General features: G+C 43.2%; 1 protein-coding gene across 2 annotated transcripts in view; it reads right to left on the bottom strand.

The window, feature by feature from the left end:
• jtb (jumping translocation breakpoint) overlaps window positions 1-12686 on the bottom strand; it is a 28149-nt gene that overhangs the window by 12026 nt on the left and 3437 nt on the right. For both annotated transcript variants that reach the window (XM_070862527.1, XM_070862520.1), the window contains exons 2-4: window positions 9783-9900; window positions 7722-7762; window positions 4699-4784 (exon numbers count right to left, since the gene is read on the bottom strand). In XM_070862527.1, coding sequence (XP_070718628.1) covers window positions 4699-4784; window positions 7722-7762; window positions 9783-9856 — 201 coding nt within the window. In that variant the 5' untranslated portion in view covers window positions 9857-9900. The remainder of the gene's footprint in view (window positions 1-4698; window positions 4785-7721; window positions 7763-9782; window positions 9901-12686) is intronic.

A 12686-nucleotide genomic window follows, 5' to 3' on the forward strand; every position in this document is an offset into this window, starting at 1 on the left:
ATTCACATCGTCGCTTGCAATACACTCCAACCGCCACCATGCCTTTCTGAAAGATCACTTATAGCCCCAGTGTCAGATGCCTCAAACCTGCGAACAAATACGGACGAAGCACATGCAACATCCAAACAGATTGAAAGCAAGCAACGATACCATTCACACAATATCATCCACTGTACTATGATAGGCATATGTGCAACAGCAGAGAAACCCTGCCTGAACCCTTCCTATTTTTCGCTTTGCAGTCCAAACACTCCCATAATAGAAGGAAGCAGCTGCGGATAGGCGGGGATCCGCCTCAACCAATCCCTTCACAGATGGAGGCGAGGGTCACAGCCTTAATCGGAGTCCCAGCTCAGGCAGTTGCCAGGGCGATGCTGAGCCTCCTTTGGGTAGTGAGGGTAGGTAAATGGATCTCACAACTCAAGATACTGCATTGAGATATATTATGGAGTTGCGGCGTCCCTTCAAATTGACATTTGTAATGCCACCTTCCTCAAGTCACCCTGCCCCCCCCACCCCGCTGCTAACCACTCTTCTGTTGTTTTCTACTTCCAGATGACCAACCAGAGGCGCAACATCCCTCGAGGCAGGCTTCCACATCAGGACATGGTGGAGACAACGAGGGAGGGGAGGAGATTACTCCTGCAAAGTATCACAGCCCACCAGTTTCCCCACCGGGGCCAAGTTCATCTGGGGATGACGCTGACTTCCTGGGGTTTGAGGAATCGGCGGCTCCTGGTCTCAGTGGCGTACAGTGCTGGAGTGGAATCTCGCAGGCCAGCTCTCTGGAGCTTGAGTCGGCAATGTCGTTTGCTCAAAGACAGACAGACGTGAATCTGGTGGAAATATCCAGGGAAACCACAGGAATGCACAGTGAGCTGATGGATGCATTGGGATGGACCCCAGCGAGCATTGACAAGCTTATTGCTACTGTTGCGGAGGCAGCATCAGATTGTCATTGCGAGTTGTGAGTCCAGCGAGGCCATCATTGCCCACACAGGCTGGTGGCCTTGAGCAGCGACAGTGGCGTTGAGTGTGTGGCGTGTGCTACTGATCGCACCGCAGACTCAAGCGCATTACAGGCACAAGCTTTGTTTCAGCTTGGCCAAGTGATGCAGTCCATGTCTGCTTCTATAACCCTCTGCGCTCCCAATGTCCAACAGGGAAGTGACGGTACCAAAGCAGGCCAACAAAGTATGGGGAGACATTGTGCTCAGGTTGTTAAGGCCCAGCCCCATTGGAGACTCAGTGGAAATGCGAGGTTGTGTCATTCCTCAGGATGACAGCATTCCAGATCCCACCACTCACTTGCCAACTATGCTCTATACATGGTTGACACCCCAGCCAACTGTGACTGGTGACACTGATGAGGCGCCTCAGTTCAAACCGGCCTTCCAGGTCAAGAGCTGGTGCAGGCCATCCTGAAACACCATCTGCATTGTCTGGCCCCCTAACACAGCATCCCTCTCGCAGTCTTGCTGTACGCCCCGAGGACTTTCAGGAGCAGCAGCAGGTATGGGAGGGGGTGAAGAGAATGGGGGAAAATGTCTTGCAAAGACCCATCGAGTGCTGGCATCACTTTATTGCCAGTAATGTTAAATCACTTTGCTCACTGCAGGAAGCAGTTGTGTGTTAATTTACATAGCATTTAAGGATTGTATATTTTTTTTTGGGGGGGGAAATGAATTGTTAATGTTGAATCTTGACCTTTGCCATTGGTGGCTTGTGTCTCATTTGCAGAATCAAGTGTAGAATAGCCAGCATGGTGGCACAGAGTAGCGAGTCAATGTTGCAACCCCACCCTCCCCCTTCAACCAAACCAGTCAATGAGCTGCCAACGTAAGGCTCTAGCTGCAGCCACATCGACACTGCCTCCCCTGTGGTTGTGGCGATGGCGATTCCTCGCCAGGATCCTCTTCCTCCGCCTCCTTCTCCTCCTGTGGTCCTGCAATCCCCACTGGCAATGCCTGTCCCCTCATGATGGCTAAGTTGTGTAGCATGCAGCAGACGACAGTGAACTCAGACCTGTTGTGGGGAGTATTGAAGGCTGCCTCCAGAGCAGTCCAGGCATTAGAAGCGCTGCTTCAGCACGCCAATTGTCTATTCGATGATGCTGCGGGTGGCTGCATGGCTCTCATTATAGCGTTGCTCGGCTTCTGTGACAGGGTTCCGGAGGGCATCATGAGCCAGGTGGCCTCATCCTTTGTCCCCGATCAGCCAGCTCTGATCTTGCCTTTGTCGCTGAATCATTCGTGCTCTCACGCAGGATGAAAGCATCATGTGTGCTCCTTGGAAAGCGGACATTTTCACTGAGGATGCACGGAGTGTGGTCACAGACCAGCTGTACGTCGAGAGTGGTATCCCTTTCGGTTTCTGAAGACCTCTGCATTATGTGATGGTGCTCGCAAGGAGACGTGTGTACAGTCAATGGCACCTTGAACCTTGGGGAAGCCTGCAAATCGTCCAAACCCTAGAGCCCTCTCATTCTGTCTGTCCCTGCTCACTGAGAACTTTATGAAGTTCATTCTGCGGGCATACAGAGCCCTTGTAACCTGACAAATGCAGCGAGATGTTGTACATATCTATCCCCTGCTGTTGCCTGGAAGGATCCGGAAGCATAGAAGGCCATCACCTTCACCTCGACGGGCACCGCAGTCCTGTTGGCACTGGTAGGCTGTAGGTCTGCCTGTATGAGCTGGCATATCTCTGGTAGCACTCCTTTTCAGAAGCACAGCCATCTAACGCACTGGGCATCAGATGTGGAGGTATGAGCGATATTCCCTGTAAACCCGTGGGGGAGGGTAAGGCCTCCTCCCCAAATGTCTGCGACCTCTTTGATTCCGTGGTCCAACATGGACAAGTACCCATCTTCCAGCTTGAAGGCTCCTGCCAAGAGCAACCAGCATGATTTGCTGGCGAACGAGTACTGCCCCCATGGAAGTCTCTCACTGACCTTGTAAGCAAAGTGTCATGGCACATAAAAATGCCATTACAACTCGAAGCCTCACACAGCGTTCTACGCGCAATCATAGCAGTCACTGATAACTGCGATATAAGATCCTCCAGCCTCCGTTTAAATATGCTGCCAATAGCACCTGCTGCACCCCGGGACCAGCTGTATTTTTCAGATGTTTTCTGAGGCGATCGTTAAATGAGGCATTAGGACCGAAAGTTCCATCGGGGCGCTAACGTAGCCATGCACAACGATTTATGTCATACTGACGGTCAAAACCGAGGGCGGGGTGCTAAGTTTTTGTGCCACCGCAAAACCATTTGCGAAACTTCCGGCTATGCACTAAATCCTGGACGTGCCGTTTCATGCCCAGAAACAGCATTTACCGTCCCGCCGAGGCGCAAAAGAGTGGAAAATTCAGCCCCATAATGGTTCCTGTGCTGCCTAAATAGAGGCACAGAGTACAAAAGCAAGGAAATTATGAAGAACCTTTATAAAACACTGGTTCAGCCTCAACTGGCGTGGTGTCCAATGCTGGGTACTGCTCTTTAGGAAGATCTTAGAGGGTGCAGAAAAGATGTACAAGAATGGTTCCAGGAATGAGGGACTTCAGTTACGTGGATAGATTGGAGAAGCTGGGGTTGTTCTCCTTAGACCAGAGAAGGTAGAGAGGAGATTTCATGAGGGGACTAGACAGCGTAGAGAGAGAGAAAATGTTCCCATTGGCATAAGGGTCGAGAATCAGAGGACACACATTTAAGGTGAATAGCAGAAGAAACAAAGGCGACGAGGAAGAACCTTTTTTGTTTACACAGTGAGTGGTTAGGCTCTGGAATGCACTGCTTGAAAGGGTGGTGAAGGCAGATTCAATCATGGCTTTCAAAAGGGAATTGGATAAGTACCTGAAAGAAAATTTTTTGCAGGGCGACAGGGAAAGGGCGAGGGAATGGAACTAGCTGAAGTGCTTTTGCAGAGGGCTGGCATAGACTCGACGGGCCGATTTGGCCGCCTTGTTGTTTATGTTGATTCATTCTTTAATGACCAGATAATATTTTTTCTTTTTTTAGTGATGTTGGTTGAGGAATAAATATTGGCCCAGATGGGGAGGACTCGCCTGCTCTTCTTCGATTAGTACCATGGGATCTTTTAGGTCCACTGCGAGAACAGGGCCTCAGTTTAACGTCACATCTGAAAGATAGCATCTCCGACAGTGTAGCACTCCCTCCGTACTGCACTGGAGTGACAGCCTAGATTTTTGTGCTCAAGTCTCTGGAGTGGGACTTGAACCCACAACCTTCTGACTCAGACTAATGCTACCAACTGAGCCACAGCTGCTACAGTAAGTTCTGCATGTTAGAAGTGGGAAGGAAATGCAAATTAGGGTGTGAATTCAATGCCAAATCAGAAGAAAATGAAATAGAGAGGGAAAGAAAGATTAGATTTTATTTTTTTTTTTTTAAAAAGAGACAAAGGAAATGTTAAAGTTTGCCTCACTTATTTTGACAGCAAGTTATGGCCCAATATGCTGCGCACAACTTACCAACTAGTTATGAAGTGACATTGGGAGCAGGCTGGTTAGTTAATGGTACCAAAGGCATAAAAGGTAACAAATACGTGTCTCAAAATTATTTTTATTCACAATATCAAGTTACTGATTTCCCTCCCCCCACCACCCCATCTCACAAATAAATCTATAAATCCAAGCATAAAAATGTTTCTAAGTTACACACAGACACACATAATACCTTTTCATAATCACTGCATGGAGCACATTCTTTTACAATACTGAATTCTTCTTTTTCCCAGCAAGGTCTTGGTTGCAAAATACTTGCTGTTTAATTCATAAAGATAATAAAAATAAAGTTTTGGAACATTATTACTTTCTGCTTAAAAATTCTTTAACATTTCAGTATTTTGTAACTATTGGCATTTTTAAATAAATTACCTCCAATAGAAGCATTTTCTTTACCTGAATTGATTTCTAGGTGTGCATCTCAATGTTAGAGTCACAGCTAACTAGTAAAATTCTAGAAAAGACATACAACATCTTTTGGGCTAGTCCAGTGGCATAGCATGTTCAGTTAACCAACACAGCTACTGTATAGGATACTGAATGATTGATATCTGTGATTCCCCACACGACAGGTAAAAACATTTATGAGGATTGGGGGGGGGGGGGGGGGGGGGCGGAAAGGGGGAGGAGATTAGCAGGGGAAGACACTAAACAGAGACCAAGTACTTTCCCAGAGGGGAAAAAAGACATGCGAACTTGGACCACACTTCCATACAGACGAGAAATTGGCTCCAGAGAACTGTTGGCAAAGATCAGGTAAGCTTTTTTTCCCTCAAATAATGCTCGATTCAGGGTAAATACAGGAGATTATTTGTGTACTACATTATACATAGCATACAAGTCAATTCTTACCTTTTCAAGAGAAAAATCAGAATTTATTTGCAGCGGTTCAAGCCAAATGGAAGAGATGTCACATTTGCACTAGCCAATTTATATATAATACAAGCAGAACATAATGAAGTTAATTCACAAAATTCCTCCTATGTGCCCAGTCACCTCAATAAACAAGTTGCTTTAGCTCATCATACGGCCCTTTCCTTTCACAATGTTCCTAATCTTCAGGTTTATTTTTTGTTTAATTAAATTGCTTACTCATTCCTATTAGGGAAAGAGAAACAGCTCTGTAAAGACATATAGACTATTCACCTCCTCAGATGAGTATTAGTGGATGCTAGGTGAAATGGCTACATCTGGCTATACTTCCCAATACATCTCAAAATTAAGGCAGGCTGCAAGCTGCCCACGAGATCTATGCTCCATGCTTCTTCTGTACCAACTGAACTGTGGGAAGTTGCCAGGAGCAGGATTTAGCAGAGTTTGCTCCAACCTCCAGTGAGCAAAGACTCATCACCATCATAGGCGGTCCCTCAAAACGAGGATGACATGCTTCCACGCCCAAAAAAAGGATGAGTTCACAGGTGAAGGACCCAAATTACATCCTCAAGGGTGGAAGATGCCTGTGCGTGCATATTTTTTAACATGGTGTGGCCATTGCACACCAGCCACCACACGGGCTTGACAGAGCTAGGTTTTGGTCCCGTGGCAAGTGTTACCCAAAACAAGAGACCAGCTCTGCTGCACAGACCTAGGGCGCGCACATGTATCGCAGTGTGGGCTGGTCCGTGCTGCCCCTGGGCCCCGAACTCGCGTCTCCCCTGGGCCCCGATCAGGTTCCTCCAGGCCCTCGCCGCTCCTTTGCCCCGACCTCGCTGCTCCTGCTGTATCTGCCCACACTCCAATCACTAACCTGGATTTTGATGATGTCACTCTTCATAGCCGTCACCCTCGCAGGTCGGGGCAGCGGGAAGGCCCCGACCTGCGAGGGAACATCAGCGGCAGGTCGGGGCCTTAAAAGGAGCAGCAAGCGACGACCATGGGCAGCGTGGAGGCTTGCCACTACAAGGAGCAAAGACTAGGAAACTAGGTTATTCTAGGACCCATACGAGCAAGCATTATAAGTTGTTATGGTTTTTGAAGTGCTACATTAACACTCTCAAACGTGCTGAAGTCTGAAAGCAAACTGTTTACTCATCCATTTAGCTCTATTAAAACTTATTGCATAGGGGTGTGGCCTTCAATTTAAAAGTTAGAGGAAAATTACAATATTACACTGCAATTCTGCAATTTTGATACTGAGGAAGAGGAACAGAGGGATTTAGTCCACAGATCCCTGAAAATAGGACAGGTGGATAAGGTGGTTAAGAAGGCATACGGGATACTTTCCGTAATTAGCTGAGGCATAGAATAAAAGACCAGAGAGGTTATACTAGAATTGTATAAAACACTAGTTAGACCACAGCTAGAGTACTGCGTGCAGTTCTGGTCACCACATTAGTACAAGCACATCTTTCCTGTAGAGGAGATTTGTGAGAATGTTGCCAGGACTGAAGAATTGGAGCTATCAGGAAAGATTGGATAGGTTGGGGTTGTTTTCTTTGGAACAGAGGAGGCTGAGGGGAGACTTAATTGAGGTGTATAAAATTGTGAGGAACTTAGAGCGGATAAGAAGGACTTATTTCCCTTAGCAGAAATGTCAAAAACCAGGGACATAGATTTAAAAGAATTGTATGAAGGATTAGAGAGGAGAGTTGAGGATAACTTTTTTCACCCAGAGGGTGAAAATTCTTCAGTCCTGGCACATCAAAAGCACAACGAACGATCCTGAATTAATTTAGCAGACATAAAACTCGATCACAAAAGACAAATACATTCAAGAAAACAGGATATGTTTTCAATGAACTCTTGGGATGTGGGCATCACAGGCAAAGCCTGCATTTATTGCCCATCTGTAGTTTCCAAGAAGGTAGTGATGGGCCTTTGCTACAGTCCCCCTGGAATGGATGCTCCCACAAGGCAGTTAGGAAGGAAGTTCAGGATATTGACCCAGTGACAATGAAGGAATGTTCAGATAAGCTCAAGTCGGGATAGTGTGCGACTTGGTGAGGAACTTGTAGGTGATGTTGCTCCCATGTAGTAGTTGTTCTTGTTTTTCTATGTGGTGGATGTTGGGGGATTGAGATGCATATTTTGCATTCAATCCTCTGTAGTTAAAAACTTGTATCTTCACATTCTATTAATCCAGCTTTGTTTTCAATGGCAGCTAGGATTCTGTATTTAAGGCTCTTTTTCTATATTTTCAAAAATGCAAAACAAAGTTTTGATACAACTCGTCAGTTTTACCACTACATCACTTACTTGTATTCCTTTCTGACTGCAATGGCACAGCTGCACATACCCTAAAAGAAGCAGACACTAATTTCAACAAAATATCATTACACATACATAAACAAGCTGATTAGTTACTCGCTTCACTTTTTAAAATGTATTTGAAAAGAAAAATCATAAAAACGGACTCTTTTGAAGGCAGCATGCAAAATTAAAAATATTGTATGCAATATTAAACCAATTAAAATTGTACTCTTTCACCATATTGTATTTTTTGCAGAAAAAAAATGTTCTGGTAAAACAGCATGACTAGTAATTCATCAAGTGCACTTTCAAAGAGCAATTTAATCTGGTAATGGTCCAGCAATGATATAGTTCCTGCAACTTAGAATTGATGACAAATGTATATCGAGAGGATTGTGAGTGTGATTGCACAAAAGCGATCTAATTGAAGGATTCAGATGTTGGTACAAACAGAAGTTGGAAAGCTTAAATTGGTTCAAACCTTTATGTGTACCACCAACATTAGTTTTTAAGCCTTGAAGTCTTTCCTCAGTATCTTAATTAATATTTATTGGGCTGAATTTTGTTACCAGTGAATAGATTGTGTTGATAAATAGTGTCTGAACACACTTTGCCCCTTTTTATCTGATGACATAGTTTTTTTGCACTAAAATATTGAGGCTATTTACATCCATACTAACATTCTGCAAGAGAATCAAAGGTCACATGGAACAAAAAAAAATTCTTATTTGAAGATTAAAGTAACATTTACATTTTTAAAGGCCCTTTGGCATTGGGTCTCTCTAGTTTAAAGCATTAAAATATTACTGGTGCCATAATATCAATTCCACGCTTTCTCCTAATGGATGGCAAAAGAAAGCTGCTGTGGGAGAATGATTTAACTTTTGGTAGCAGAGGCAGAAAAACAACAATGCAATCATTCAAGAAGAGGATTCAAGGCTTCTACAGAACAATGAGCTAAACAGGCCAAATGGCTTCCCTCATTCTTATCAATTCTGCTCATCACAAAAAGTGAACTATTGCATTAGCAGTAGAGCTGCAAAAATATAAACAAACACTAAAGTATGGATCATAAAAGATCACGTGAAATACAACCGATGAGAGTTATGGGTGTGAACTATAAAACTGAATGAATGTTATGGAGTTTTGCTTAATACTCTTGGTGATCAAGAGAAATTGCAGTGTATTTTTGTTTACTTCCTGCCTCCCCTAACGGTGCAAGCTCTGAGGTAAAGTTGCATGGATGTCAACGGTCTTGTTCTTCAAATGCGAGTCGAGGCACAGAATGTCAGCAAATGATTCCACCATGGAGGGCATCACAGCCATCTGAACATGTTTGCATCTGACACTCACGTGCACGCTTTCCAGCAGAGGTCAGTAGATATTAATAAGCAGTAGAAACTCAGGCTGCTTTTCCCCTCCCTAGCCCATGGGACAGCGGCTGGTTGCAGCACCCAACTTCGCCTTAGTTGAGATCAGCTACATTATTAAAAAAAAAAAGAGTAGGAACAGAATCTGGGGCATTCCAGATTAGAACTACATTGGATGATATCTTTACCTAATCAGCCATCAGATTAGCAATTTACAGAACTGTGCTTGTTGTTGGTTGGTAATGATGAGCTGCAACAACTTGCATTTATATACATCTTTAACATAGTAAAACGTCCCAAGGGCATTGCAAATTTTCTTTACAAGTGCATGGTCTTTTCACATGTCATACTTTAAGTTCTTAGGAAGCAGCACAACTTTCCATTGCCAGGTCCACTCTCACCCAAGCTGCAGCTACAATTTCCCAAAGTGCATAACTAAATCAATTTTCCTAAAGGTGTTCTACAAGGACAAAAACTACAGGGCTAACTTAGCATTTTAAATAAACAAAATTATAAACACCAAACAAAGCAACAATGGGCTTTTTAAGTGTCTACTCAGGCCCAAATTATACAGCGCAATTGCTTTAAACAAGTTTAAAAAAAATGTGCGCCTGTAATCCTGTACTTTTACCAACTTACATTTGTTGGCAAGGTTAATCAAGCTCAACACTCAATTCTGCATAGATACTTATTTTACCTGAAAGATGTGAACATGCTCCACATTGTACACAGATAAATCAGAAGTTCCACCAATTCTACCAACTGCAACATTTTCTTTTTTTTCCCCCTCCACTCTGGGCACCTTAGAAGACTTGCTGCAGTAAAACAATAGGAATGTTAGGAAATGCATTCACCCATTTTGAAAAAAATCAATGTCTCACATCTAACAGTGATCTAATTATCAAAACAACAGTTTTAAAAATTGCATAAATGATGCCTGGGAGAATGTACATTGCATTATACTGTTAAAACACAAACCTAATAGAGATGTTTAAATGTCAAATATGAAAATAATGCTCAAGTTGGTCATAGAATCATCTGAACCATAAAATTAGATTTACATCACATCTCAATTATTTTAGATAGTAAACTTAATATGTAGTGAAATATCCTTGTTACTGTACTATTTTAAAACATTTTTTTAAAGTGTTCCTGAGTGTCAGTGGAGTGCTGAATTGTAGCAGAGTATTCTGCTCATTTATGACATCAATACAAGTTTATTGAAGAATAATTTATAGCACAAGTGTCAGCCGTGGCTCAGTGGTAGCACACTCACCTCGGAGTCAGAAGCTTGTGGGTTCAAGTCCCACTCCAGGGACTTCAGCACATAAATCTAGGCTGACACTCTAATGCAGTGCTGAGGGAGCGCTGCACTGTTGGGGGTGCCATCTTTTGGATCAGAAGTTAAATTGAGGCTCCGTCTGCTCGCTCAGGTGTACATAAATGATCCCATGCCGTTTTTCGAAGAAGAGTAGGGGAGTTATCCCCGGTGTCCTGGCCAATATTTGTCCCTCAATCAACATAGCAAAAACAGATTATCTGGTCATTATCACATTGCTGTTTGTGGGAGCACGCTGTGCACAAATTGGCTGCCGCATTTCCTACATTACAACAGTGACTACAATCCACAAGATAAAAGTTCACAGGTTTGGGGGTAATATATTAGCATGGATAGAGGATTGGCTAACTAACAGAAACAGAGAGTCAGGATAAATGGGTCATTTTCTGGTTGACAAACAGTAACTATTGGGGTGCGGCAGGGATCAGTGCTGAGGCCTCAACTATTTACAATCTATATTAATGACTTGGATGAAGGGACCGAGTGTAATGTAGCCAAGTTTGCTGATGATACAAAGATGGGTGGGAAAGCAAATAGAGAGGCAGACACACAAAATCAGGCTAAGTGAGTGGGCAAAAATTTGGCAGATGGAGTATAATGTGGGAAAATGTGAGGTTATCCACTTTGGCAGAAAAAAATAGAAAAACAAATTATAATTTAAATGGAGAAAAATTGCAAAGTGCTGCAGTACAGAGGGTCCTGGGGGTCCTTATGCACGAGACACAAAAATGTAGCATGCAGATACAGCAAGTAATCAGGAAGGCAAATGGAACGTTAGCCTTTATTGCACGGGGGAGAGAGTATAAAAGCAGAGAGATCCTGCTACAACTGTACAGGGTATTGGTGAGGCCACATCTAGAGTACCGTGTACAGTTTTGGTCTCCGTATTTAAGGAAGGATATACTTGCATTAGAGGCTGTTCAGAGAAGGTTCACTAGGTTGATTCCGGAGATGAGGGGGTTGAGTAGGTTGGGCCTATACGTGTTGGAGTTCAGAAGAATGAGAGGTGATCTTATCGAAACATAAGGTAACGAGGGAGCTCAACAAGGTGATGCAGAGGATATTTCCACTCTTATAGGAAACTAAAACTAGGGGACATTGTCTCAGAATAAGGGGCCGCCCATTTAAAACTGATGAAGAGGAATTTCTTCTGAGCGTTGTAAATCTATGGAATTCTCTGCCCCAGAGAGCTGTGGAGGCTGGGTCATTGAATATATTCAAGGCGGAGATAAACAGATTTTTGAGCAATAAGGGAATAAAGGGTTATGGGGAGCAGGCAGGGAAGTGGAACCAAGTCCATGATCAGATCAGCCATGGTCTAATTAAATGGCGGAGCAGGCTCAAGATGCCAAATGGCCTACTCCTGCTCCTATTTCTTATGTTCTTAAGTACTTAATTGGCTGTAAAGCCCTTTAAGACATCCGGTGGTTGTAAAAGGCGCTATATAAATGCAAGTCTTTATTTTTTGATATTGCAGACATAATATATATGGTAACTTGGGAGTAACCATACAGCAATACACTTAATGAAGAAGTCAGTTGACATCATAAATTCAGAACATTTTGTTTTGTCTTTCAAAATATATTTGAACTTTGAAATGAGATTACTACCTTGAAGTCAGTTCCACATATCAGTTCTGCATTATAAAAATGTAAAACTGGTTTCATTCCATTTTGATTCTGTGTTTCATCTGGCATTAAAATTCCATATAGGAAAAACATTTCTCAAGTTTCTATTAGCAGATTTCACTATATAAAAGTCATCCCAAATCACTTCACAACCAGTGAATTACATTTGAAATGTAGTGATTATTATGCAGGCAAATGCAGCAACCCATATGTACAGCATGGTCCCACAAACAGCAATTAGTTAATCTGCTTGGTGATGTTGACTATGGGAAAAACATTAGTTGGGTGACTAAGCAGTGGATATTTAACTTCCACTTAAATGGACAGACAAGGCTCAATTTAATGTCATCCGAAAGACAGCACCCCCAGCAATGCACCAGCCCTTCAGTACTGCACTGAACTTTCAGCCTAAAAAGTGCTCAAGCCCTACGTAAGTTAACATTTGAAATAACCTGTTGTAGCCACCAAACATTGTTTTCACTTAATTGGTCAACAAATTGAGGAGTATTATACTCATTTATGCCAACAAAAATAAAACGACTTAAACCAAAACAATCTTTATGACTTAGCCATGACTGCCACATAGCAAAGAAATCATTTTCAAATGTTACTTACTGTAAATAAAATATGTGTC

This window comes from Pristiophorus japonicus, chromosome 1 (genome assembly GCF_044704955.1).
Source record: "Pristiophorus japonicus isolate sPriJap1 chromosome 1, sPriJap1.hap1, whole genome shotgun sequence".
Lineage (NCBI taxonomy): Eukaryota > Metazoa > Chordata > Chondrichthyes > Pristiophoridae > Pristiophorus > Pristiophorus japonicus.